General features: G+C 42.0%; 1 protein-coding gene across 2 annotated transcripts in view; it reads left to right on the top strand.

Annotated features, from left to right (window-relative positions):
• GAREM1 (GRB2 associated regulator of MAPK1 subtype 1) overlaps positions 1 to 27,899 on the top strand; it is a 204,307-nt gene that overhangs the window by 71,511 nt on the left and 104,897 nt on the right. For both annotated transcript variants that reach the window (XM_046024860.1, XM_046024859.1), the window contains exon 2: positions 7,701 to 7,841. In XM_046024860.1, the coding sequence (XP_045880816.1) occupies positions 7,701 to 7,841 (141 nt within the window). The remainder of the gene's footprint in view (positions 1 to 7,700; positions 7,842 to 27,899) is intronic.

The raw sequence follows: 27,899 nt of genomic DNA, 5'->3' as shown, positions 1-27,899 counted from the left end.
CAGGGTATGTTATAGGGGACTCTTAGGTTGCTAAAGTTACTCGTTGTGTCTGCCCAGAAGTAGAACATTCATTTTCCTTTGCATTCATGGTGTCTGTGCCAGGAGCTTTATTTTGTTTGCTCCTTACTATGCTTCTTGAGAAGCTCTTATTAAGCGGTTTAAGATGCCTTTATTTGATTGATAACCTATGTCTGATCCTTCCTCTCCAGCCCTTCCCTTTCTTCTAACACTTCAGTTGTTAGGCTAAAAGCAGTTTCTTTTCTTCCTAGAGCTTTCTTTTCCACCGCAAAATTTCGTTTCGTTTCGTTTTTCAGTTTCCATTGATTTCAAAATTATGACCTGTGCTTTCGTGGTTTCCTATAACGACATCCTCCCTGACCACTTTATAGTTTCTCTATCTTAATTAGTTAATTAGTTCCTTCTAGGATTTTCCTCCCCTTCTATTACTTCCTTTTTAGAACACCTTACTGCTTTTTCACTACAGACAACATTTTAATTTCATGGTTTCATGATTGTTCTTTAACAGTCTTAGAACACTTTGCTCTGACATCATTTCTTGCCCTCCTTTACCTCCCTGCTCCCCATATCCTTTCTTTCTTTACCATGTCATTTGGATTGTAGTTCTTTGGGATACAGAAATACTGTGGTAGTGCCGTGTTCTCTTCTCACAGTAAATTGTATTTGGAAGACAATAAAGTAACCAGGACCTTATACACTGACACTGAGGATGGGAACTAAGTAGCATTTAACTGTATCCCTCAGCTCATGGGATAAAATGTAACTAAAAGATGGGGAAAGAAATTTTTAGTGGAGGCTACCTTGGCAAATTCAAGCTTGTATTTATGAAGAGTACTTTAAAGGAATAGCCTCTGTAACAAGATCTTCATGATCACTACAATCAGGAGGCTTTGCTGGTTTTGAAGATCATGCATATAGATGTTTTAGTCAACGGAGTCGAACTACCGGAACAAAAAAGGCAAACTACTGCACATCAGTGACGTAGGATCACATCAAAGCGTAGCTCTCCCATCCCAGCTCAGTGGGTCAGGAGGGCACTGGCAGGCTGTTGGTGCCCCTGTGTATTGATTAAGGGTCCCAGACTGCTGGCAGCTGTGCTCCCTTCAGCTTGTTCCAAGGTCTTCCTGGGAATCAATATTCAGCCCTTGCCTGAGAAAAGAGCAGCGAGAATGGTTTGTGGGCATTTTTCATGGTTAAGGACAGGAAGTGGGAAATGGCATTTCTGCTCACTGAAGGTACTTTTTTTTTTTTTTAATGGAGGGGAGGTGGGGGAGGGTTTCGAAGACGGTGGTCAAAAGGTACAAACTTTGGGGCGCCTTGGTGGCTCAGTGGGTTAAGCCTCTGCCTTCGGCTCAGGTCATGATCCCAGGTTCCTGGGATCGAGCCCCGCATCTGGCTCTCTGCTTAGCAGGGAGCCTGCTTCCTCCTCTCTCTCTGCCTGCCTCTCTGCCTACTTGTGATCTCTGTCAAATAAATAAATAAAATCTTTAAAAAAAAAAAAAGGTACAAACTTCGAGTTAGAAGATAAGTAAGTACTAGGGATGTAGTGTATGACATGATGACTAACTATGGGTAACACTTGCTGTGTGAGGCACAGGGAAGTTGTTGAGACAGTAGATCCTAAGAGTTCTCATCACAAGAAGAAATCTTTTTTCTTTTTATTGTATCTGATGGAGGTTAACTAAGCCTAGTGTATAGTCATTTCACAGTACATGTAAATTAAACCATCATGCTGGACACCTTGAACTTACACAGTGATATGTGTCAGTTACTTTTCAATAAAACTGCAAAAAAAGTTTAAGTTGTAAGAGAATGCAGTGGTTTGAGGATGTAACTGACTCAGTAGGGTTCCTATCTACATGAAAAGGATTGTAAGATCAAGTAAACACATAATTAAAATTAAACAACTCTATTAACAGGGAGGAGGTAAATACAATGTTGTCACTTGACCAGCTCTCCTTTTAACATTTCTAGAATAAAACAATACACAACTCTTAAATTAGATTTATAATAAGTAGTAACAGAGACCATAAAACCTATTCATTTACTCATTGTTGATAGATTTAGTTACAGCGTAAGGAGCAGTTTATATCCATAACAGATTAAAAACAATGCCAGGGTTAGTAAATCTGATTCTCATCACACATGTATTAACAAATCAGATTATTTCAATGGGGCCTCATTAATCAGTCAACAAATTCGTGAGGATCCACCACAGACATGGTTCTCCTAACGGGCTGAGAAGAAACCAAACTAAAAGGGGACAAAGGCATACTTTAAAAAGAAAGATAACCAGGAATACGAGTTTATATATTTGCTATGCAAATTGAAAAAACAGATATTCTGGAAGTTGGAAGGATTAAGAGTGCATGCCCTCTGTAGAGATGTAGCCCAAATTGTTGACCAAACCTGTTACTCTGGTGTGAAATGCCTACGGGAAGAACAAAGAGACACAAAAGTAGAAAATCAAAAACACTTTAATTTACTAATTGCCAGAATCACAGTACAGCTTAGAGCATTATGTAAAATCATGCATTTGTTCTTTATGACATGAGGATAGCCAAAAAAAAAGGAAAGAAAAGAACAAAAAAAGCAAACCAATGTGGGCATGTGTCTGTGTTGTCTGGGATTCAGCCCAACCTTAATAGAAAACTCATCAGCGGTAAGCTAAGGAGTTCTAATATCAAAGCCTTATAAATTGTCATCCAAGTACATCATACTTCATATTTAAAAACAAAAAAACATTTAATAGAGATTTGGATTCTACTGTCACAGACATACAACTATTTGAACTGATTGAGACACATCCTAAGTAACCTGTAGAAAAGGCAGTATCGTTAAGCACTAATTCAGTATATTCAAATGTAACAAATTTAATTACAGTTTCAAGCTAAAATAGTTACAAGCAGCATGAAAATATAAGATTCAGTGGGAGAAAATCATCTAAATAAATGCAAACATTATTATATTTGAATATTAAAAAGGCAAAACAAAACCATGAGGCAGTAAGGCCAGGCAGCTCCCTTGTGTGGCTGTGGATGCTAGTAAGACAAGGTAGTTTAGAGAGGATCTTTTTCCCCCCCTAAGAGTTTATTTATTTGAGAGAGAAAGAGAGTGAGCACGCTTGAGAGAGTGAGCATGGTGGGGGGGGGGGCAGGCAGAGGGAGAAGCAGGCTCCCCACTCAGCAGAGAGCCCGATGCGGGGTTCCATCCCAGGACTCCAGGATCATGACCTGAACCCAAGGCAGATGGCAGATGCTTAACTCACTGAGATACTCAGGTGCCCCAGTTTGGAGAGGATCTTACCTAACAGCATTTTTAATTCTGAAGTTTCTTTCTTCCTTAACTCTTATGACCATGATTCTCAGAATTGACGAATGCGTAGACCAATTTCAAAAGGTAAAAAATGTAATTCCCGCATTGTTAAATTAATTTTATTGTCTTTTAAATATGCATAAACATTAAAACAGCAGTCTGAGTTCCTCTTGCTCTGAGCTCTTAAAGAAATTTATATATTCAGCATAGAGTATTAACAAAACTACAAAATTACTGCAGTCCAAATGAAAATTGTTAGGGTTTGTATCAGGAAGGTATTTGTGAAAGTGGCACTTTCAAGAATGAGTACGACAAGTAGTGAGTAAATAAGGATTGGGAGCTAAGGCTCAGGCAAAGGAATGAAAGTGAGGGGGCCCGCGTGGTAACACTGCGCCGTGCGTGTGGCACAGAAAGCAGGTCCACTGGGCTCTCGTGTGTTGTGTGGGGGATGTAGGTCTTATATTCTGTGGATAGATCCTGAAGGCCTTGAGTATTGGGTCAAAGACTTAAAGCCTCATTCTATATGAATGAGAACCACTGAAGGCAGATGTGAGTAGAAGAATAAGATGAGCCGTGTTGTATTCTTGGAAGTTTTATCTGCAGCAATATTTAGAGTGAAGAACGGAGGAGTGAAAACTTAGCCAAGAGGTCAGCTCCGAGAGAGCAGGGACTTGGTTCAGTACTTTATTGCCAGGTTCTAGAACATAGCTGGTCCTCCGTTTATGTGTGTTGGATGAATGTAGGATGCCTGAATGAATGGTAGGGGAACATCCAGGTGGAAAAGGTTAGAAGATAAAGTCTGGATGAAGAGCTCAGAATACAAGTTGGTAGCTGAGAGCATGGATATGTGAGTTGTCCATAACTAAGTGAGCCCTGAGAGGTGTGTAGAATGGTAAAGGAGAGAGAAACAATGAACAGATTGAGAGTGGAACCTTGATTAACTCCTACAGTTTTACAGCTCCTAGGTAAAAGGGGAAAACCGTGAAGGTAACCAGGAGAGACCAGAAAGGAGCATCAGGCGATGACAGTGGGCCCGCAGCCAAACCAGCTGGATTTGTGCATGTCCGGCTTACATATTCTCATTTTAAATTTTGAATTTGATTTTGTTTAAAGCAGACTTCTTTTGAAGGATTCATGGGTTCTAGTTTTCCCAGGATTAAAAATGATTTTGAGAAGTGTGTAAGACTTAATGTTGAGGGGATCAAGGCCAAACCAGGCAAGGAAAGAATATCCCAGAAGCATTCTGGATCTGGGGAAATTTCAGAGGGATATTAACATATTTTGGAATTTAACACCCATTTCTTTTAGACTTCTTGTTACTACATCTTTGAGCTAAATATCTAAGTTTTAGCATGTTATATATAGTAGTTAAGCAACAGGATAATTATATCACAAAAATGTTTACTTTAGGGATTCATTTAATGTAGTGTCTCTATTAGTGGCCTACCTTAGGACATTTTAAGTGATAATATTAAATTTTATTTCCAGACAATTTTTGTGAAACTTCTTTTGCCTAAGGCAGACACATGGTTCAGTTGTTTAAAAAAAAAAAAAATCAAAAAGATGTAAGCTCAAAAACAGGCACTGGCTTCTTACTACTTTATAGCTTTGAAAATCGTCATGAATTCTCTTGACAAGAGTGTTTACTACATCAGCTAGCCGTAGGACTTAACATTAAATTTTCATTTTGATTAACTTGACTGCAATTGTTTCTTGGCTGCCTTTTTAGAGCCCACTGTGGAATAAAATTAAAACAGTTTTTTGATAGAGCAGTTTAGTTGCAGAAAACGACAGTTTTCTTTTTCCCTGAATGGTGGTGTGTTTTTCCTGAGTTTCCTTACCTACCTGCCATGGCTCTGGTTTCTCCCTGCTCCGATCCAGCATTTATAGTCCTGCCAGATTAATTCTCCTAAAGCAGAGCTTTGGCCAGTCTCTTATCCCCAAACCCTTCTCTGGCTCCTCCCATTGCCAGAGAATTAGGACCAGCCCAGGAGCTATCTATTCCTCTTGACATTTTCTTGATCTTCTCTGTCAAAGTCGCCGTCTCCACTCCAGATTCTTTATGCCTCTTGCCTAGCACCAGTCATGTCCTACCTTACTTCAAATCACATGTGAGCACATCTCACCAAGAGGATGTCAGCTTCCAGAACGCAGGGACCAAGCTCTCTTTTCATTTTCGCCCACTCCTACATTGGCTGTTGCGTGAAAGATCCTCCATAAGTGATTGCCAGTCTTCAACGTGGACACATTAAATATGTAGATCACTTATTCCTCAATAAAGCTGTTTTTAGAAAAAGCTCAGCAAATAAGGAGATATGTGTTTGTTGGATAAATGAATTAAAGAGACCTTAAAATGACAACCTTGCAAACTACTCTTCTATACAGTCCTACTGATCCTCTTAACCCTTTACTTTTTCTTTTTTCCCATAGCTCCTTTCACTTTCTAGTGCGTTCATCATTTCATTACTCATTTTTGTTGCTGTTACTGTCTCCCTCCTTCCTCGAGTGAGACTTGGAGCTCAGAGTCAGTTTTTTAGATTATGGTTGGCAGTTTTTAAGGCAAAAGTCAGTGTGGTGTTGAACGAACAGGGGAAGAGGTAGAGGGACCCCACAGTCCGTTTCTGCTATGCAGCCTCAGGCATGTTTCCTAAGTGCCCTGAAGGTCATTTCCTCACCTGTAGGAAGATAATAGGACTTAAATTATGAAGTTTATATAAGGATGGAATTCTAGGGAGAAAAAGTGCACAGTAAATAAAATTAATAGCTGATCCCTCCTAACATCATGTGACGGATTTGGTGAGCCACATTTCCCATCGCTGTCACTGTGCATCTTCATGGCCCCTCTGTGAAGCAGGGTGCTGTTGTTGCCCCATCTCGCGGAGGGGAAAAGGTTTCTGCACATAGTGGTGGGGCAGAGAGCTTTGCTTAGACCAAATCTGTTGGACTTCCTGGACCGTGCTTGGAACCCCTCCTACCTCCTGGTGGGGAGCCTCGGGGAAAACCAGACGATTCCTCCTTCGGAGCAGCCCTTCCAGATCTTTCTTTCCTGCTCCAGCATGCTTGAGGGGTCTGCAGAGCACTTGTTAAGTACCAGCAGCCTCCACGGGAGGACGTTATGAACCTCGTCTCCCAAAGTGTGAAGAGCAGGGGAGTCTGGTTTTGGAAGTTCCCTGGGGAATAGGACCTCTCATTCCTGCCTAGGGTACCTCTTCCAAAATCTGGTTTTTCTCCATTCCCCTCATCTCTCCTCCCCATCTGTGTCTCCTGTGACCAAGATGAAGTATTCTTTCATTAAGACTGTTTGAAAGATTGTGGCCTTACTCGATTGGAAACAGATTTGATGGCTTATGATTGTGATAACCAAATTGATCATTACAGCTTCCTCGACTTCTTTTGTATTGTTGAAATACTGAATCTTTTTAGTGAACTTTGAATTCCATTCAAAACACCCAGTTAATCCCTGGCTTTTGGTTATTGTGGTATAATGACCATCAGAAATAAGAAAGGCTAACTGTTTTCTGTATAAAGAAATGAGCCTTTTCAGATATTATCTGAGCATTGAAATGACTAAACCAGGATTAATGAGATAGATCTTTTCAGCATCTAAAAAAAAATGTCTTTTTAAGTTTCAGGGGATGAATATCTCTCTTGAAATAATTTATTTGTCATTGGTTCAGATGCTAAAAATGTACCTCAGAAAATATCAAAATGAAAAAAATAATTTCATTTGCATGCTGTAAAGTGTCATTATTTTTAATTGGGAAATTTGATAGGGGGCCAAGAAGAACTGGCAAAACATACACAATTTCAAAGGAGATACTAGCATTTAATTTCAAGTACTGTTTCAATAGAGAAGTTTATTATATATTTTTGGTAGTCGTATTTTAGTGATTAAGAGCATGAGCTTTGGAGTCAGTCTGAGCTGGGCCCGAATCCTCACTTTCCTTCTTATTAAATCTGTGAGCTCGGATCTGTCACTTAACATTCTGAATCTCGATGCTTCCCACCTGTAAAGAAGGAAAATACCTACCTCATAATATTATTGCATCCCATGTAATAATACATGTGGTACCCAACATATTGTCACTTAATAAGTGTTTTATTATCCTTGAGTTCAGTCATTTAGATAAAATGAGGTTTTCAGAATATCTTCGCAGGTAAGTGGAAACATTTTTAGGGAATCCTGTGTGCGGTTGTCCACTTGTTGTAGAATACCTTTTTTGTGCTCATTTGGAGGCAAGCTTATGTCATGTTGGGATGAACTGTCAATTTCTGCATTAGTGAAGTTTTAACTAAGGACATTTTATTGCAGAGTATGAAGCAACAGATGCTAATCTAAGTTTCTTATACAAAATTATGTCTTTCAGGAGAATGCATTGAAGGGCTGCGGGAAAATGAATACCTTCTGATTCATTCGTGCCGTCAGTGGACCACCATCACTGCCCACAGCCTGGAGGAGGGACACTACGTCATTGGGCCAAAGATAGAGATCCCAGTACATTATGCAGGTACAAGTCCCTTCAGGGGGTGAGAAAGGCAGAGGAAGGGATTTGAATATGCAAATTTCCCCCTCCTGAATGAGAAAATAGGACTTGTCTATGAACTAGAGTATGATGACTTAGAAAAAGAAGAATCAAATGCGTTTCTGTGGTTATTTTATCTGTCAGTGAAAGTTCAGTTTCATTTTGTCATGGGCAGTTTCTGATTAATTGCATGTCGTTATGTGTGGATTCTTATCAGATGTTTATAAAATGAACCTTTTACAAACACAGAGAACGTCTCTGTTGTCCTGGGATGGCATCTGTATGTAAACGGCCCTGACTTAGTAACCCTGGGCACCACTTGGGTGTTGCTTTGGGGAATGACTTTACAAGATGCCACTTGTTAGATGAGCATTGTGGGCTGGCTTTAGGAATACTGGGTTGGAAGCTTGGATACCTGGGCATGGCCCTCTTTACAACAAGGCATGTGGGATATAGGTAGCGAAGATGCCGTCTCTGCTTTAATGAATAAATCAGGGTGAGAACTGCCATTTCACCTCACTTTGAACGCCATTTAGTTCAACAGTGCCATTGAACCAGCTTTACTGTGTTCTGTGTGTCAGTCCTGTCTAGGAGTTCGGGATACATCTAGTGGCTTAAATACAGTTTCAGTAGCGCTGGCTTACAAATGCATTGTAAAAAACAAACAAACAAACATGTGATCCTGTATTTATCTCTGTGGCTTATAAATCATTATGTAAAGAATCTTGATTTTTTTTTCTCTGTAATTATTCAGTTTTTCAGATTCTGTAGGAGAACACTTTAATCAATTACTTATAAGTTGTGCAGCCCTAGACTGCCATTATGTTTTTGAGTGAAACCTTTATAATGCCCAGAGAGGTGCCTGCCTCTCAGGAAAAGGGACCTCACCGTGGTTCCACTGGCTAGAATGGCACAAATGTAAGTGTTTAATATGCATTGTATAAATGAATAGTTTGGCTCCCATTTTGATCCCTAGGAGACTGAAATTGCCAGTATGACCTCAGGATTGCCCAGCTTCTCAAAATTCTTCTTAAAAAAAATTTTCTTATAAGAAAGAATTTCTCTAGCCTGAAAGTTTGTCCCCTAGAGTTACATTTGCTGACCATAGGAAGCGTTCATGGAAAAGGAGGAGCGTATAGCAGCAGAAAGTATTACACCGTTGGATCGGGAGCCAGGGCAGAGGGACCAGAGAACAGACAACCTTCTGGCCTGCCCAGTCTCTCCTGCCAGGAGGTCCCATGACAGGTGAGATCTGTGCTATTTTTAGGAAGCCCAAACTCTTGGTGCTTGTCTTTTGTGGAAAACTGTAAAGGAAGGTATAAGTCTGTGCTTCATCTCGCATACACAGTTTTACCTGATGTACGGTGCTCTTCCCGTCGTAAATTGATCTCACCGAATAGCTTATCAATGCGGTCTTCCCAAAGGAATGCTTTCCTTGGATCCTTAGCTTAAATCTCCATAGAGACTCCAAACTGCCACCAGACTTGTTGGCTTCTTTCTCAAAGCCCCTGGGGCTGGTTCTAGTCTGCTTCTCCACTCTCACCTTTTCTGCCCTGGAGAGCAAACCTTCCATCTAGTGAGCCTGATTGCCTCACTGTTGGCTGGACTTACTGGCTACTTTTCCATTCATGCGATTCCCTGGCCAGAGTGGCCTTCCTCAGCCTTGTTCTTACCATCATCAGGGCCTGTCCTTGCATCAGGTGGGTGCGGGCGGCCCCACTCTGTGGGTGGAGTCTCCACGTGTATGTATGGTGTCTCACAGACCCCAGTCTTCATTCAGTTCCCTTTTCCTGGATACACATATAACTTCACTTGCTAGTTGGGACGTACATCCCTCAACAAGTGAGCCTGATCCTTTTTTAACCGAAAAAAATTTTAATTCCACCATGGCTAACATACAGTGTTATGTGAGTTTCAGGTATACAATATAGTGATTCAACAATTCCATATATAGTACTTACTGCTCATCATGATAAGTGTACACTTTATCCCCTTCACCTGTTTCCCCCTCCCCCACCCGCCTCCCATCCCCCACCTGCCTCCCCTCTGGCTATCTGCTTGTATAGTTAAGGCAGTGAGACTAATTCTAAAAAAACCTTTGTGAATCCTTTGGATCTGTCCACAAAAGATATAATTCTTTATTGCTGTAGATTCTTTTTTTTTTTTTCCCTTAAAGATTTTATGTATTTATTTGACATAGAGATCACAGGTAGGCAGAGAGTCAGGCAGAGAGAGAGAGCAAAGCAGGCTCCCTGCCGAGCAGAGAGCCGGATGCGGGGCTTGATCCCAGGACCCTGAGATAATGTCCTGAGCTGAAAGCAGAGGCTTAACCCACTGAGCCACCCAGGCGCCCCTTTATTGCTGTAGATTCTTAAGGGCTCTCAAACCTGGCTACACATTGAGGTGTCCTAGAAAGCTTTAAAGATGACCAGTGCCCAGACTCCATCTCCAGAGGTTCTGCTGTAACTAGTCCTGAGTGTGGGCTAGGCATCAGGATTTTAAATAATGTAGTTAAATTATGCAGCTGAGGTTGGGACCTGCTGTTCTGAGTTGGACATTCATGGTGTCAGAAGAAAAGATTTCCCCAAGAATTTGTGTTTTATTGTCTTGAACATTTTTTTTTTTTAAATTAATAGCCATTCAGCTTCCACTAGGAAGAAAGATACGATATGTTCAACAGCTTAGTCTTTGTCTGTAAGGAAGATGGTGGTTCACTTAACTGGGAAACCAAGTAAGGTGGGTAGGAGGGTGGGTGGGTAGGGGGATGGGTTAAACAGGTGATGGGGATTAAGGAGGGCATTTGTCATGATGAGCACTGGGTGATGTATAGAAGTGCTGAATCACTAGATTGCATACCTGAAACTGATATAACGCTGTATGTTAACTATGCTGGAATTAAAATAAAATTAAAAAGAAAAGGAAATCATACTTTTTTTAGTTGGAAATTTGAGGTTGCCAAAGCTAAAAGGAAACATGGACTCTAAGATCATACTACCTCACGTAAAAGAAAATATCTTAACGAGAAAAAAAACCTTGAAATTGGACTGCCTTAGTTCAGGCTGTTAGAACAAATACCGTAGGTGGGGGAGATTATAAACAGTTCATCTCACACCGTTCTGGAGACAGGAGACATCTGGGGTCTGGTGCCTGGTTTGCAGGTGGTGGTCTTCTCACTGTGTGCTCAGTTGGTGGAGAGACTCTACCTTCTCTCTCCTGTCTCATCGATAAGGGCACTAATCCCATTTGTGAGGGTGATGATTTAGTGATCACTAGGACATTTGAAAGGAGGAGTGGTCCTTCTCTAAACCTCGCCACCCCTGTCCTTGTGTACTATTGATTTCTGTCTGATTCGGTTTTTACCATGAAGATGGGCAGAACCAGACCCCACTGTTGATTCTTTCCTTTGTTTGTTGTCTTTGTACTGCAAGGAGAGTTTTTCCTTCTCTCCCATTTATTTATTTGCTTACTCACCTATTACAGAATTATGGATTGTTACTTCATTCATTGGGCTATAATCTATTCCTGTCCTTACTTATTTTGATGTTCAGATTGTCCCAGATTTAGCCATTTGTGTCCAGCTGGCCCATATATCTCTTGGCATGCCCCCTTCATTTTTCTAAGCAGGTCCTTCTGGCAGAAGCAGCAACCATTCTTCCCCTTGGGGCCCTGCACTTTCCTGCTCCAGGCAGCGCTCATCACTTTGTGTAAATGGTGGCCCTTGGATTTGTGTAGTGCACAGCCTGGGCAGCTGTATGCAGCTCTATTCATGTGTATTTCAAAATATGAGACAGCTCAGCATTTTTAGGAAATCACAGTTTAGAGCGCCTTTCCCATATTCTTCATCAGAAATTTTCATGAAACTCCTCATGTGAAAAAAAAAGTTTCATAAAACTTTGAGAAAAGATAAAATATGAATTGAACTTCTCAGAGCCACGCTCTGATACGATGGTATTAAGAGTCACCTTATACTGAATTCTAAAATTACAAGATGTGTTTTGGGAAAAAAAAGAAAGACCTTCTCTCCTTCTGGGAAAAGAAGTTTCTCATTTTGGATAAGAAAGAGTTTTCATGGTATAACAAACAATTGATTCCAAGAGAGGGAATGTGTTCAGTCTGCATTGCATATTTTGCTAACAGTGGAGAAACCACTCAAGAAAAATTGGCATCGTGTTTAGAAAAGCAATTGCTGCTTTCACACAAGTTTTATTCACAAGGCATCACCAATAAATTGTGTCTAAACTTTCTGACTTCTCATTGCACCCAAAAGGGCAGAGGTTTCCTAAGGAACGTGCAGTGCAGAACTCAGAATTTTTCTGCATTCTGCAGACTCAGACCATGTAAATGACTGCTTGGCTCTTCCTTAAAGATTGCTCATTCATCCTGTGTGCTTGCCTCCCCCCTGCCCGGTCTCTCGGGACATACTAAACCAAAAACTAGATCTATTTAAAAAGAAATTGTTTCAGCCATGTGCACCTTCATTATAGCCAAGGTTTTCTAAAGATGAATGATTTTCGCTTTACAATTCACATTTCTGTTCATCAAATTCCTTTGTCTCTGCAGCTCGGCGGGGTCTTATGCGTCTTACCTTATGGGTAACCACATAAGGTGGTTACCATGAAAGCTCCTACCTCGGGATTCCTTATGTATGCCGATCCCCTCTAGGGCATTAAACCAAATTTTGTACTCACAATATGACCTTTTTTTTTCCCCTTTAAAACTAATATAAACTTTAGGCTTCCCCCAAACCTGGGTATGCATGCCATTGCCTCTGAAATCTCATTTCCCTTCCTCAGCTCTGCATTCCCAATCTGTGGAAAGGAGATTTACTTAGGCAGTGTCATGAAGGTTCTTTGTGACCCAACTTATGTCAGTGACTCAGTGCCGTGCCAGGGAAATAACGAGCACTCATCAGTGTTACTGCCTTGTTATCACCTCTCATGACAGCCATCCCCAGATAGCTGTCTATAAAGACGACGCTTGCAGAAACCAAATGGATCAGAATGTGATGTATCTGTATGTCTCGGGTCTCCCCGCACCCCTCCCGCCCGCCCATGCCATTTGAGCAGTAGTGGAATTCTGACTGGATCTATGAAAATCTAAGTCATCGGATGGAACGCTTGCTGTCATCACGGGCGAACAGATTGCTATTGGAACATAAGCATCGGAGAGAAGCGGCAGCCACGTTTGGCTTCTATTTTTAAATTCTCATCCTCCTGCAAATCCGGTGAATCTGTAACAAGCAAAAATGATCTCAGGCCTTCCTTACTAGCTACGATATGTACAGAAATAAGTAACAGTGGAGCACAAGGTTAGTGGAAGGTTTGCTTATGAAGTCTGCAGGGCTCTTTAACAGCAAGCACCTGGGTTTCTGTCCGCAGTGTCTGTTTTTGAAGATGTGGGTGTGCAGTCTGTCTCTCAGGCAAAATTACAGTAATGTGGTATCTACATAACCTTGAAGTGTGATTACTGAACAAAAGGAAATGTCGAAACAAGCTAATTTTATTCTCCTGGGTTGGGAGTTTAATTAGCATGAATCATCTGTTTACAAAAGTAACTACTAACGTTGAACAACACTTCGTGTACTTTCTGTATTACATGAAATAAAGCCTGGGTTTAAAAATGGAAATAACCAAACTTTCTTTCAAAAAGGCCTATGGACTAACAGAGTATGCCAAGGAACGTTATCCCAGCCAGTTTTGCCAGTGATAAATATTAGATACTGAAGAAATAACCACTTTTCGTAATTGAATCTTTAGGTCACAGTTAGCATCAACTACTCACATTTATTTAGTGCTATTACCTAAACACTTTGTTAACTCAACGTTTTACTTTATTTCTTCATGCAGGTTTCACAACAAAGCCAGGAGATGGGTTCTATTACTACCTGCATTTTTCACAAATACAAATTGAAGTTCAAAGATTTAGTTAAGTGTCTTGTAATATTACACAGATAAGACGTGTGATTTGAACCCAGGATATGTGGCTCCAGAGCCTGCTTCCCTCACTGCTGTTGCCTGGAGAGTGCTAGAAGGCACTGGCCACACCTAAGGCATTCTAACCGTTGTACAGGAGAGAGATCTGTTAGAATTAGTCAGTAAGATGACTTTTACTTTCTTCCCCTTTCATATGCTCAATACTTGTATTCTGACTTTAGAGGAAAATTAAGTAAATACATATTTATCCTGACCTTTTCCAGATTTATAAGTCGTCTGCAAACAGGTAACATTCCCATCTCTGAATAAATTACCAGGAAGAAACAAAGGCAGAAGAGCTTCCCGGGGAGCCCCTTGGACTTGGAGAGGGCAGTACAGTGGAGCCTGGTGAGAGCAGGGAGGTTGAGGCCTGGGGAAAGCATGTTGTAATCGTGGATAAGGAAACTGTCTCCAGAGGGGTGCTGTCAGTGAAGGACAGCAAGGCAATTATATAACCAAGGGGGGGTAGAAATGAGTGGAAGGTGAGAGCAAGCAAGGAGCAACCACACTTGTTAAGTTGTATTAAAAAGAAGCCCAGAGAGAGGACGCAAGAGCCAAAAGTTTCTAATACTCACTTTTAAGAATAATGAATTCTGAAGAATCTAGGCTAGGAGGAATGATTCAGAAGGGAAAAGAAGGGGAGACTATTTAAGTAATATAATAGCCCAGTGTCTGGAAAATTGTCCTTGTCAATTTTTTTTCCTTGAAAGGCATTTTTTCTCTTTCCCTCCACTTCTTTACTTCATGAAGTCATTGTTGTCGCTGTTAATAACATAGATTTATAGTCGGAGCTTAGGTGGATGTTATCTTTGGGACACTTGAACTCAAAGCAAGGATAAAGAAATGATGTAAGCAGCTAGCTTTGAGAAAAAGGATGGCTCAAGGACTGTCAGCAACCATTGGTATCGTTTTCTAATCTCACTTCTCAGTGCTTAAGAACAGTAACCACAGGAAATGTGAGTATGAATGATACTCGTGATGAGATGATATTAGGGAATTATTTTGATTTTGTTAGTGATACGAGTTTTATAGTTATGAGGAAGATGTCTTTGTTTTTTAGAGGTACATACTAAATTACTTAGGGAGAAATGTGGTTATAATTTATAGAATACTTTGCCTAAAACAAACATAAAAATCGGTGAAGATAAGATAAGCTGTTAAAATTGTTTAGCTTTGATGAAGAGTAAATGGGGTGTTTATTATCCTAATTTTCTATGTTTGAAACTTTGTAAGAAAAAGGACTAGGATTTACCAACCAGTAGCGAAGTTAATTGTAATATAAATCTCTTAAGTGGTTTTCTTACCAGAACACGCTGCCTCAATCCATGAGTCTTATTCATAGTCTTGGGTGATTTCTGTAGGGGTGAAAGTTCACCTTTCACTGGGTGGCTTTGTTCTGGTGTTGAGTGTTTGTGGAACGGCCTGGTGAAAGGTGAACTTGGGAAGAAGTTCCATCTTCTCAGTGTGGTAGTGCCGTCCGGCTCGTGGCTTCCTGAGGAGACTTGATGGCTCTCAGCAGGGACCAGTTTCCAGGGGGTGCCCAAGCTGGTGGTAGTGAATTATGTAAAAGGGTTAACGGGGTATGTGTAAAGATTTGGGGAAGGAGGGAAACATTTTTTATTAGTTTGTTCTTAAAATGGGAGCTTTACAGGAGATAGGGAAAGGGGGAATGTGTGAGCCAATTCCATGGAGGCTATTGGATGTCATCCGCGTGGCCTCTCCTGATCTAGAAATGCTGGTAAAACGACTTCAGTGAAACCTTGAGAATGCCTCGATTGCTCTTTTCACATTTCAGCCTGTTTACTCTCCTTGTAAATCATACACTGACTCTACAAGTAGAAAATCTAGGATTGGGGCGCCTGGGTGGCTCAGTGGGTTTAAGCCTTTGCCTTCGGCTTAGGTCATCTCAGGGTCCTGGGCTCGAGCCCCACATCGGGCTCTCTGCTCAGCGGGGAGCCTGCTTCCCCCTCTTTCTCTCTGCCTGCCTCTCTGCCTACTTGTGATTTCTCTTTCTGTCAAATAAATAAAATCTTAAAAAAAAAAAAAAAAGAAAATCTAGGATTAAAAATACCAAAACAACAACAACAAAAATCTGAGGCACAGAACCAGGATGGTTTGGGATTTAAAACTCCTGGGCTGCTCCTTTCTAGACCTTTTCTTCTGGTGTGTTGGTATTAAATGGAAAGTTGGTACTTGAATGGGAGACCTCCCGTTCAAGTATAATTTAACCTATGAGATAATGCGATTAGCATCGGGTGGAAAGTTTGAACAGGCTGCCTGAAACCACACTGTTAATGGAGTGTTTATAGCGTGGGCGGGGATGGGCTTGTCTCAGTTCATAATTTGATTTCCATGTTGGATTTGTACCTCTGAATGAGTGCAAATCTTTTTTTAAAAGGTGGCCTTTAAAAAGGTTCCTTTTCAGCTTTGAGGAATTGCTTTGAGGTTTTTTGTTTTTTTGTGGTTTTTTTTGTTTGTTTGTTTTTCCTTCTTTCTTTGCAGAAAACAGACTTAATAGTATGTTCCCAAACTGATTGTAGTGCTGGTCAAACTTCCTGAGGTCACACCACCCTTGCTTAGAACTGGAATCCCTTACCTTTATGAGTCACTCTCCGTGAGGTGGTGTGCTGGGCTTCTGATAAACTACTTCCTCATCTGGGAAGTTGTCAGGTGTATTCTACACAGGAAAACAACGAACCACGTGGATCCAGACCAGGCCGACTTTTCTGACATTTAGGGCAAGAGGAGAGATGATTCAGACCCATCCATGTGTGTTTTTAGTGAAGTATACGTTACTGGGGCCTCCAGGTTGTTAGGATGGGTTTACAGATCATCCTGGGGTTTGTCCCCAGGAGTGAGTCAGACCAGTGAGAGAGCATGAGACAAGCAAAATAAACACAGAGCTTTTATTTTCTAGACATTAGAAATCATTGTAGGTAAGTGAAATGCTGTGAGCACATAGACTGGTGAAATATTCCATTTCTCCCCTCCTGTCTTGGCATTCTGTGACTTGAATACTCAGTTGCATTATGTTCTTCTTACGGCTCTTCATTTCATTTCCTCATCTTGGCTTTCTTACTTCTAGCAATAAAACTAGTCACCTTGGGTGGGAATTTTAGACCTCATCCACACCTTTCCCACTAAAGTAATTGTGTGTCCCATCATCCTGATGCTATCTCCACAGTCCCTCTCAAAGTTGCTCTCCTTTCCCAACTACCCTCACTGGGTCTCACCTGCTCCAAAGACCCAAGGGTCTCCTCTTATCCTCCAGTCAATCTTAGTGCTATTGTTAGTTTATTTTTCCCCCATTATCATTCTGTTACTTGACCACTGGCCTGGACTTTTCAGAGGCACCCCCACATGAGTGCAGACTCTTACAGCACAGAGCCTTTCGGAGCCTGCCATCCATTGGACTAAGGGCACTGCTGTCCAGAGACCCCCCCACTGGGTGCCAACTCCCTTGGGCTGTTCGTTGTTCCCCAGGCCCCACCTGCCTGGCCTTACCCCTTGCTATTTCTTGTACTTGTAGGTCTCAAATGTCAGAGTCACTACCCAGCTGTGAAATCCTACCTCAAACGCCACCTTCCTCAAGAAGCTTTTCAGAATTTTCCACACCATGTATAGAGAAAAGGGCCTTCCCCTTCCTTCCACTTGGGAATCCAACAGATTGTGCCCAGCAGTGTTTCCGTCTTGCCCTTCTTCTCTCTGCTAAAGGCTCCTTGAGGGCAGTCCCGTTACATCACACGCCTGACAGTTTCAAGGGCTCAACTAAATATTTTTGACCTATCTGAAATTGATGCATCTTTAAAGGACATACTTTTTCAGCAAGTTGTCAGAAGATGCCTGAGAACTGCTTGGAGAACCAGTCTGGTCTCATATTCCCTTGGAGTAGGGATACAGAACTCTGAGCCCCTCAAGGGCTATAAGAAGCCAGTAAGCAATTGCCCTAATAGAGGTGCAAACAAATGGCGATTAGCTATTGAATAAGGGGAGATCATGCTGTCTGGGAGTGGCTGGTGGGAGCCTGCAAGTGAACGAGGGAGGAAAGAGCATTATAGACAGTACCAGCTTGAACAAAGATTTGGATTGTGGGCAAGAGTGAAGGTAATATCAGTACTTTGTGGGAAGAGGAGAAAGGAGTCGTTAGGAAATAGGGTTAGAGCAAGTGGCAAAGGGGTTTGAGTTCTAGAATGTGTGTTGGGAACTGTCATCTCTGTTCCTGGGGAGCACTCACATAATCTTTGTTTCTAGATGATGATGGCATGAGGCTGCCTCCCCCCACACTCTGTAACCTTCCCCACTGATCCAGAAAGAAGGATGAGAAGAAGGTGAGAGAAGCCAGATAAGGAAGTTGTTGAAGTAGACCTGATGAAAGATAATGAAGCCCTGAGCTAGGCTGGGGGAAATGCTGATGAACGAAAAGTTGATACCTAGATGTAGGAAACAAGATAAAAGGAAAAAACATAATTCTAAGAGGTTTTTTTGGTCCCATTTCTAAGGAAACAGTCTTCCTTTGTTTTTAACCTCCCAGTTTAAAGTGGTCATGCATACTTTTTCTTAAGGGTTTTAGTTTATTTTTGTTGTTTTCTTTTTTTGCTAAAAAATTTATTTTCCTTTAAAATAAATGTTGGCAACAACAACAAAACCTCTTTAAAGTTCCTCCTAAAACTAAATAGAGTAGGAAAGTAAAGATCCAGGGCCCTCTAATAGAAGTTTCCCATCATCTCAGGTGCTGGGTTTCCAGATTGGGAAGAATGTTTTTGTCCTTGTAGTTTTCAGTTTAGTCCGTCTGTCCATTCATTCTTTCTTTCTTTAAGATTTTATTTGAGAGAGAGAGAGAGAGAGTGCACACCAGCTTGGTGGGGCAGGGCATAGAGAGAAGGAGAAGCAGACTCCCCACCTAGCAGGGAGCCCAACGTGGGCCTTGACCCCAGGATCCCAAGATCACGATCCTAGCTGAAGGCAGATAAATGCTTAACGAACTGAGCCACCCAAGTGCCCCCAGTTTAATTTTGATCCCAAGTATATCAGAGATAATTCCACAGAAAAGTATGTTTGGAGTAAGAGATCAGGTGATAGGGAGAAAAGGATGTACAAAAATCTCAGCCTCGGAAGACTGATGCCTTTAAAGATTTGATAGTTTTGCCTATATTTGACAATTACTTATTTCCTTCATCCAAAAAGAGTTGTCTTTTCTGTGCATCAAAATCTAGGAAATGTTGATGAATTGAATGAAATAGTCTAGTCACATATACTTTTTTTTTTTAAGATTTTACTTATTTGATAGAGAGCAAGCACAAGTAGACAGAGAGGCAGACAGAGGGAGAGGGAGAAGCAGGCTCTCCGCTGAGCAGGAAGCCTGATGCGGGACTTGACATGACCTGAGCCGAAGGCAATCGCTTAACCAACTGAGTCACCCAGGCACCCCTGGTCACATATTTTGAATACTGTAATACATTCCTCTGTGGAGGAGAATGTGTGTATTGTAGGTGGACTTAAGATCAAAACATCTGCTAACGGAATTTATCACAATTTTTTTTTAAGATTTATTTTATTTGAGGGAAGAAAAGGCACGAGCAGGAGGGGCAGAGGGAGAGAGAACCTGAAGCAGACCTGACACTATGCCTGGAGCCTGATGCGGGTCTTGATCTCACAATCCTGAGATCAGGATCTGAGTTGAAATCAAGAGTCGGGAGCTCAGCCGCCTGAGTCATCCAGGGCTGTGCAATGTATCACAGTTCTTAATAACTCTCTTACTTCTTTAAGAAAACAAACGATTGTTTTCTTTCTATAACACAGACCCATGGTTCTCAAGCAAGTTTCTCAACCAAGTTGAGAGTTTGCACCCACTTCTCCATCCCCGGGACATTTGGCAAGGTCTAGAGATGTGTGGGGTTGTCACAGTGAGAGCAGGAGCTACTGTCATCTGTGGGCAGAAACTACTGTGACGCGCAGGACAGCTGCCACAGCAGAGCTCTCCAGCCTGCAGTGACGGTGGTGTCGAGATAGAGATGGAAGACGTTATTAGTACTAGTGTTGGTCATCAGTTTCGTGCTACGTTATCAAAAATTCTCACTTTTAGTATAGATGCTGCCAGATGGACATCGTCTAGAAAGCCAGTGTCAGAGTTAATTTCTAAAACATAACAAGCCATTGCCCAGGCTTTAAAAAAATAAAAAAGCCACTTACATGGTTTGTGACTAGACATGACTTTCTGCACACAGTGCATGAGACTGATGGCAGCCAAATGAGGGTGTCATGACAGAAAAATTCAGCCTCTCAAGTTGCAAAGCTTTGTTTATCTTTCTCGACTACCCTGGCTCTTGACTTCTACTTTTATATTTTAAAAAAGGGTATATCTGAAATGCCTAGCAGGAACAGATTCTAGAAGAATTAAAACAGCATCATAAAACTTGGTCTTCCTGCTCTGGCTTGCAGTGTATACATCCACAGAATGTATGGTTCTTAAAATGCTGCTGAAATGAAGAATTTAACACGGTGTGCCCATGTGGGGTCAAGATCTGGGGGTCCTCCTCCCAGGCCCCCTAAATGGAAGTGTAGCACTGTTTTTCTTTCATTGCTATATCTTCTCCCTTCCCAACATTTTAACAAGAGCATTTTTTTTTTTTTTTAAAGTTCAGATGACACAGAGGGAATTCAGATCTAAGAAAGAGACTGGAAGCAGACCTGCTGGTCCGGGAAGGTTTTCAGGTATTGACTGAGTAATTGACCCAGCCCAGTAACTGAGCTGGGCGGTGGGGCAAAGAATGGAGAGGCAGGTGGAAGGAGGGAGTCTTACGAGTTGTGGCACGTGAGGCCCACAACAGTGAGCTCTCAGAGGCGCCCACTGTGTGGTTGCCGGGACAGCGCATCTTATATTTAATCAAATAAACTGTCCCTTTCTAGAAGAGGAAACCAAGACTTTGGGATCTTAGCCATGGTCCTGCAGTCCATAGATGAAGTGTAGATTCAAACCCAGAGCCACCTGACTAGGAAGCCGGAGCACTCAGCCGGCATCCTGCTACAGTTGCCGGATCCCAGAGTTCTCAGGAACCTTCTGGGTTTGGGTTGTGTCTTGTCAGCAGTGAGTTCACTCCAGTGGTATTATATTTGTGTTTTAGAGATAACTCTTCAGCAGCAAGTGGGGTGGCCCTTTGTGACTCGCAAATTGCATAAGGAAGGTGGAAATAGCAAATAATACATTCCATTGTTCTTGGGGACTGCTCCGAAGTCTCTCAGGGCAGGCGGGGTGAATCACGAAGAGGACATAATCTCAGGTATGAGAAAGCATTTTGATTGAGGCTGTAATTGTTCTTTGGGTGTTTTTATCTTTCCTTTACATTTAACAAAGCTGCTTTTCAGCTGTAAGACCTACATACTGTTCGGCTTATCTAGTCTCATTCTTCTGCTTGTCTCGCAGGAAAAGCTCACAAATCCGAGGGCTTTTTGTTCCCTCTGTCTCCCTTTGGAGCACTATGTGGAAGGGTCTGTGTGTTCCCAAGGTATAAACTGGCGAGGGAGAGAGCAGTCCTTTCATTTGAGCAAAATGCCATGTCTGGATCAGTAGGGCAGACCACTGGAAACTTCGAGAATAAAAAGACATTGAAAGGAACCCACGAAATTCCTGGCATATCTAACTTCATTTTGCCTTAGTCCTGCTCTCTTCCTGAATTCACGCCTGTAGTTGTTGCATAGTGAGGGAGCGGTCTTTTTTATGATGCGATAGAGGGAAAGTCATGATGAGATGATGCATTTTGCCTGTTGCTGGAATGATTCAGAAATTGTCTTCTCTTTGATACTGTGTTCTTGGTGAGTTTCATCATTCCCACTGAGCGTGTTGCTGTGGCAGAATGATGCCCATTGTTGCGGCTGGTGTCCATTCGTCCCTGGATCGCTGTCTTCATGCTTAACCAGCTAGACAGTGCCACACTTGGCTTAGTAGTAATACCAGACCCTGAATGACATGGGCTCCAAGATGATAAGGGGGCAGGAACCACCCTTGAATCAGTTCCGTGGTTCCTGGCAGACTCAAGTTTATCACCTCCTTCCTTGTGGCAAACAGCAGCAGCTGGAATCAGGAAGAAGATGAGGGTTCCCGTGTTCATGTCTGCTTCTCTGTGGCTGTCTTAGTCTTGTTGGGCTGTTATAACAAAATACCACACACTGTGTGGCTTATAGACAACAGAAATTTGTTTCTCACAGTTCTGGAGGCTGAGAAGCCCAAGCTGGTTGTGCAGTTGTGGTGGAAGGGACTTATCAGCGCCGTGAGTTCTCTGATAAGAGCACTAATGCCATTCATGAGGACCCAACCCTCACGACCTAAGCACCTTCTAAAGGCCCTACCTTCTAATACCATCACACTGGGCTTTAGGATTTCAAAATATGAATTTGGCAGGGCCAGGGGAACACATTGAGTTCATACCAGTGGCCTGACAACTTGAACTCGTCCCCACCCTCGACCCCCAACTAGAGAGCATACTGTACCAAAATGACAGTGTAGAGAGGTGGTTCATTGACCTGGCTCCACTTAGAGGTTTTGTGACCTTTTATTGGTGCCTCAGTTTCATCATTTATAAAATAGGGATAATACTACCTATCTCATGTAAGTACCACTAGGCTGAAATGAGCATATATGTAACTAACAAGGGGAGAAGAACATCCGGCCTATCCTGAGTGTAGTCTCTCTCTAAGTAGTTTCTGCTGCTGTTGCTGTTACTTTATAGGTGATACAGTCAGACAGGAAAGGAAACAAGGTTCCAAATTTTGACAAGGAAGAGGAAAGTTCCTCCTCAGAAAATCCAAGTAAATCAACTGAACCAAAGATTATAATTAGTATCAGAATTTAGTGGTCAAGTATAAGATGAGGTTATAAAAATCCATAATGTTTCTGATATTCTAGAAATAACCAAATAGCGAATGTCATTTTTGCAGAGTAGTACAGAGCAGCATCCCCAGAACACACTGTTGTTTCCATTGTACAGGATCTTTGCTTGATCTAAATGAAGATGGTTAGGGGCACCTGGGTGGTTCAGTGGGTTAAGCCGCTGCCTTTGGCTCAGGTCATGATCTCAGGGTCCTGGGATCAAGTCCCGCATCGGGCTCTCTGCTCAGCAGCGAGCCTGCTTCTCTCTCTCTCTCTCTGCCTGCCTCTCTGTCTACTTGTGATCTCTCTCTGTCAAATAAATAAATAAAATCTTAAAAAAAATAATAAATGAAGATGGTTAAGCCTTGAAATGTCAACACATCTGTTACTCAGTAAGACAGTGATTCTTTGTTGGCATGTGAGAACATGTTAAATGTTATGTATAGTTCGTTTTAATATTTAAAATGTCCCTCCTACCTTTACGTTTACGATCCTATTTACAGATTGCCTCTAAGTACTTGTTTTGAGAGACCCTGATTATTTTCTACCATACTTTTTTTTTTTTTAAAGATTTTATTTATTTATTCAACAGACAGAGATCACAAGTAGGCAGAGAGGCAGTCAGAGAGAGAGGAGGAAGCAGGCTCCCTGCTGAGCAGAGAGCCTGATGTGGGGCTCGATCCCAGGACTCTGGGATCATGACCTGAGCTGAAGGCAGAGGCCTAACCCACTGAGCCACTCAGGCACCCCCTCTACCATACTTTTAATTCAGTCCTTTGTCTGAGCAGAGACAGTTTCTTACGATCTTTTTCCAGATTTTTTTTTTTCGAATTCCTTTAAGTACACATAGACCCCTGTTAGAAGTTAAGGTTCCTGGCAGTCTACCTGTGGCTACATAGTGGTGACCGGCAGTTCTTACTCTGGGATGGCCCTGTTTAGTCATTTTCAGTACAGAGTACATGTAATTTAGATCGAAGAGCCAGGTGTGTGCCATCGTCTTTTTAAAATTTATTTGGTGTCGGGGCATCTGGGTGGCTTAGCCGGTTAAGCAGCTGCCTTCAGCTCAGGTCATGATCCTGGAGTTCCGGATCGAGTCCCCCACATTGGACTCCCAACTCTGTGGGGAGTCTGCCTCTCTGTCTGTCCCTCAACCTGCTCTCATGCTCTCTCTCTCAAATAAATAAAATCTTAAAAAAGTAATAAACTAAAATCTGTTCAGTGTTAGACTCAATTCTTGAGCACTGGATCTAACCATTGTCTTTAATGAGGTGATTTCCAGTTTGCCTGCCTTTAAGGATAGGCGGGGTATTGAGCATGATGATGCTGTACCTGCCTGAGACCTGATTCAAGGAATAGATTACTCCACTTGGCAGCTTTTGAATGGATTGAGTTTCTCAAGTAATTCATGACTCACTTTAACTGCTCTGTATAAGATTAGGGAGGTTCCCCAAATTCAGACAAACCTGTGGAAAAAAACCCATATAGTCTAAGATTTATAGTCCCACCGGTCTTAAGAATTGTACTTTCAACTATGCCGCCTCTTAGGTGGCTGAGTGGGGTGTAGTGGGTTTTAGAGTTGGAGTCAGAAGTTATAGATTCTAGTGCTTGCCTCTGCGCTTTACATTACCATCTCTGTAACTTCAAAAGGTATCTTTATCCTTTCTTAGGTCCCAAATTATAATGATTGATGGTAATACTTATGATATTAAATCAATTGTATGTAGAAGCTTTGCAAACTATAATGAACTATCCTTTTGCCAAGCATTGCTTTTAGTAGATTGAGATTTTCCCAGGTTTTCCTATACTCAGCTCCTCCTTTAGGAAAAGTGGGCGCCTTTTGTGCTTAAAATGAATGGTACCTGGTGTTAAAACCATTCCAAATCCCTCACCTCAAATGCCGTTGTTAGAAGGGCTTTTCCTTCTTGTAAGTCTCATAGCACTTTATTGAAATTATGTCTGGGACTTTAGTACTTAAAATGCCTTTTATGTGTGTCTGTTACTTTATTATAAGCTCTTGAGCATAGTAGTTCATTTATCTTTGCATTCTTCATAGTCCCTTGCCGTGTGCCAGGTACATGGTAGATGTTTAAATGGTTGGATAAATGAGCACACGAACAAGGATCAGATTGATGCATATCTTATTTACCATTTAGAGTTGTTCTCAAAGGCTCATATTTTCAAACAGTTTTATTTTTAGAATCATTCAGGCATCTTCCTTTCGCCTTTCATCCTTTTCTTTTCTGTCTTCCCTTATCATCATGATATATAATTTATATACATATTTCTAGAGGTACTGCTTAAAATTAATGCTCAGTTTGCTTTTATTGGAGACATACTGTTTTGCTTGAATGCAAGAAAGGGTCTAGCATAAGGTGAGTGTTATCAGTTCAGTTTAAGCTGGAGGTACAACATTGTCAAACAGGCATAGATAAACAAGGAAAATCCTACTAGCAGGAGAGATGGAGAGTTAAGTCATTGATCCAAGAACACAAAGATTAATGTTTAGAAAACCAAGCTGCAAATTAAAGGAAGCACTCTAATTACCATACGGAGCAAGGAGTGGAGAGGTATGTAATAACTGCACACATTGTACAAAATTGGCCAATTGCCTAGAAAAGGAATTGATGACCATGTGACCTCATCTTACCTCCTAACATCTACTTGGATGTTGCTCACGTCTTTTAAGACCACATTTGAAACATTTGCTAGGAAATACATAGTGTAAACGCTGGGTTCATATTCTTCAGTGGAAACGGAGGCATTTCACATATGAGAACTCAGACCAGTCTTACCTCGGTTATTGATGAAAGCGGCTGACATCACGTGCTTGGTATTAGCAAATCGGTGTATTGGCAAAATGAAATCTGTGAGCACGTTCTCCATCAGTTTCGAACACTGTGTGTTTGTAGTTCATTTAGGGTGAACCCCAGCGGTTTCATTTTTGGGCTCATTTTCTAGAAATTCTCATTTGTAGTTTTATAAGGCCTTAAAGACTGATTTAACAAAAGTAATTATAAGAGACTTGCCGTAAATGGACACGCCACTGACAGCAAATCTGATCCACTTTAAAGCAGATGGTGGAAAATGACCAGGTTCTTCTGTCTCTGAAGGGTGAAAAATAGGACAGCTTGTAGTGACCAGCCTTGGTGATCTGGAAACACTGAGGGCAGATAGAACCTGTTATATGACTGCTGTCCCATGTTGGCGTCATCTTCTAGTGGCCTTATTCTCAGTATATACCCTGAACACGTGAAAATTCATGTTTTCAGTTTCTTGTCAGAGTCTTCTTGGGAAAATAGGCAAGAAGAGAAAAATAATAGGTCTTTTTTCTTTTCTTTACTTTTTTTTTTAAGATTTTATTTATTTATTTGACAGAGAGAGACACAGTGAGAGAGGAAACACAAGCAGGGGAGTGGGAGAGAGAGAAGCAGGTTTCCCACTGAGCAGGGGACCCCCCTCCTCTGCCCATGTGGGGCTCCATCCTAGGACCCTGGGATTGTGACCTGTGCTGAAGGCAGATATTTAATGACTAAGGCACCCAGGCTCCCCTTTCTTTTCTTTTTTTATAATTTGACCAAACCAGATGATATTGAATAGTTGTTACCCAGAGAGAAAGCTTGCTTTATGTTTTACACCATTTTCCACTTTGTCTGTGAGTGAAGGTAGATGAGGGACGTGGGCACCTGTATGTTCTCTTGTTCCCTGGAGAACTCAGCCAGGGAGCACAGGAAGTGACGTGTTCAGCAGGAAGTGCCTGTTACCCATTGTGGCCTTGGGTTCTTTGTGCCCCCCCACCGCCCAAAAAACTCATTGCTTTGGGAGTTCTACCCAGTCTTGTCTCCTGTATCCCAGGGTGCCACTGATTTTTTTTTTTTTTTTAAGATTTAATTTATTTGTCTGAGAGAGAGAGCATGAGAGAGAGCATGAGAGAGAAGGTCAGGGAGAAGCAGACCCCTGCAGAGCTGGGAGCTTGATGCGGGACTCGATCCTGGGACTCCAGGATCATGACTTGAGCTGAAGGCGGTTGCTTAACCAACTGAGCCACCCTGGTGCCCACCCCCCTTTTTTCTCCATTGATTTTTTTAATACCTGTGCCTGTTCCATGCTGGTAGAAATCCCTGCTCCCCATAAATGGAACCTGGTTTTTACCTAGGTAGCTAAAATTTCCTTTTATTAAAAGATAGCCAGAAAGAGTTGAGTTTTGACATTATAAATAAATAGTATTGTCTTCCAAGTTGATAACAGCAGTTTTGCCATGTCTCCTTCAGCTAGGCTGTTTGTTTCCTTTTTTTAATCCTCTAATTAAAAATAAAAATTCAGATACTTATCTACTCTTTATGGAGATCTGTGATTACTGCTTTTGAATCTTTCTGCTGTATACAGACTACGGAGAGTGGTTGATACAGAAAGCTTTATCAGACTCGTTCGTTCTGATAACTTCAGGAGAACTTCTAGGGGAGGGAAGCTGGCATAGCAGCAGTGAGCGTAGGAGTTCGAGGGAGTGCAGAGAGAGCTGTAACCAAAACGAAGCTGCGAAGCTGCTCGGAGGCCAGGGCTTAAAAAACAGCACCGCACTCAGCGTTCTCCAGTAAGGACCCTTGACCTGCTTTCTTCTCTGGAAGTCCTTGGGGGTTACCTTTATTATGTTCCAGTTCTGACCTCTTGCCCCATTTCCTGGTAGAGGGAACTCAAGCCAAATCCAGTGGCTATTCAGCTGACACGGCCAGTTTAACCAGTATTCCCAGCTCTGTTGACACTGCAGCACCACAGTAGAGCTTTGTGTGTTGTTCTTTCTCGTCGTGGTGAGACAGACAGGTGTGGAGGCTTCACAGGGTGGAACTTGTCCCTCTCTGATGACTCACTGGGTGTCACTCTTCAGGTATATATGCTCAGTACCCCCTTGCTAGGAGGTGGTTTGCCCACAGAGGTAGAGCTCCTAGGGCTCTGTTCCTCAGATGGTATCTTTAACCCCCTGGAAACATTCCAAGTGGGTAATGGTTCTCTAGCTTCAAAAAATCAATAGAATTGGGTGTGTCCGTTTCCTATGTTTCTCAGAAGTAAGAGACATTTGTCAAACGGTGGAGTGCAGCACATAAAGGTCTTGGGTTTTGTTTGAGAGAGAGGGAGGGAGAAACAGACTCCCCGCTGAGCAGGCAGCCCGATATGGGGCTCGATCCCAGGACCCGGGATCACGACCTGAGCCGAAGG

The sequence above is a fragment of the Meles meles genome, chromosome 12 (genome assembly GCF_922984935.1).
Source record: "Meles meles chromosome 12, mMelMel3.1 paternal haplotype, whole genome shotgun sequence".
Classification (NCBI taxonomy): Eukaryota; Metazoa; Chordata; class Mammalia; order Carnivora; family Mustelidae; genus Meles; species Meles meles.
This window is presented reverse-complemented; position numbering and strand designations above follow the sequence as displayed.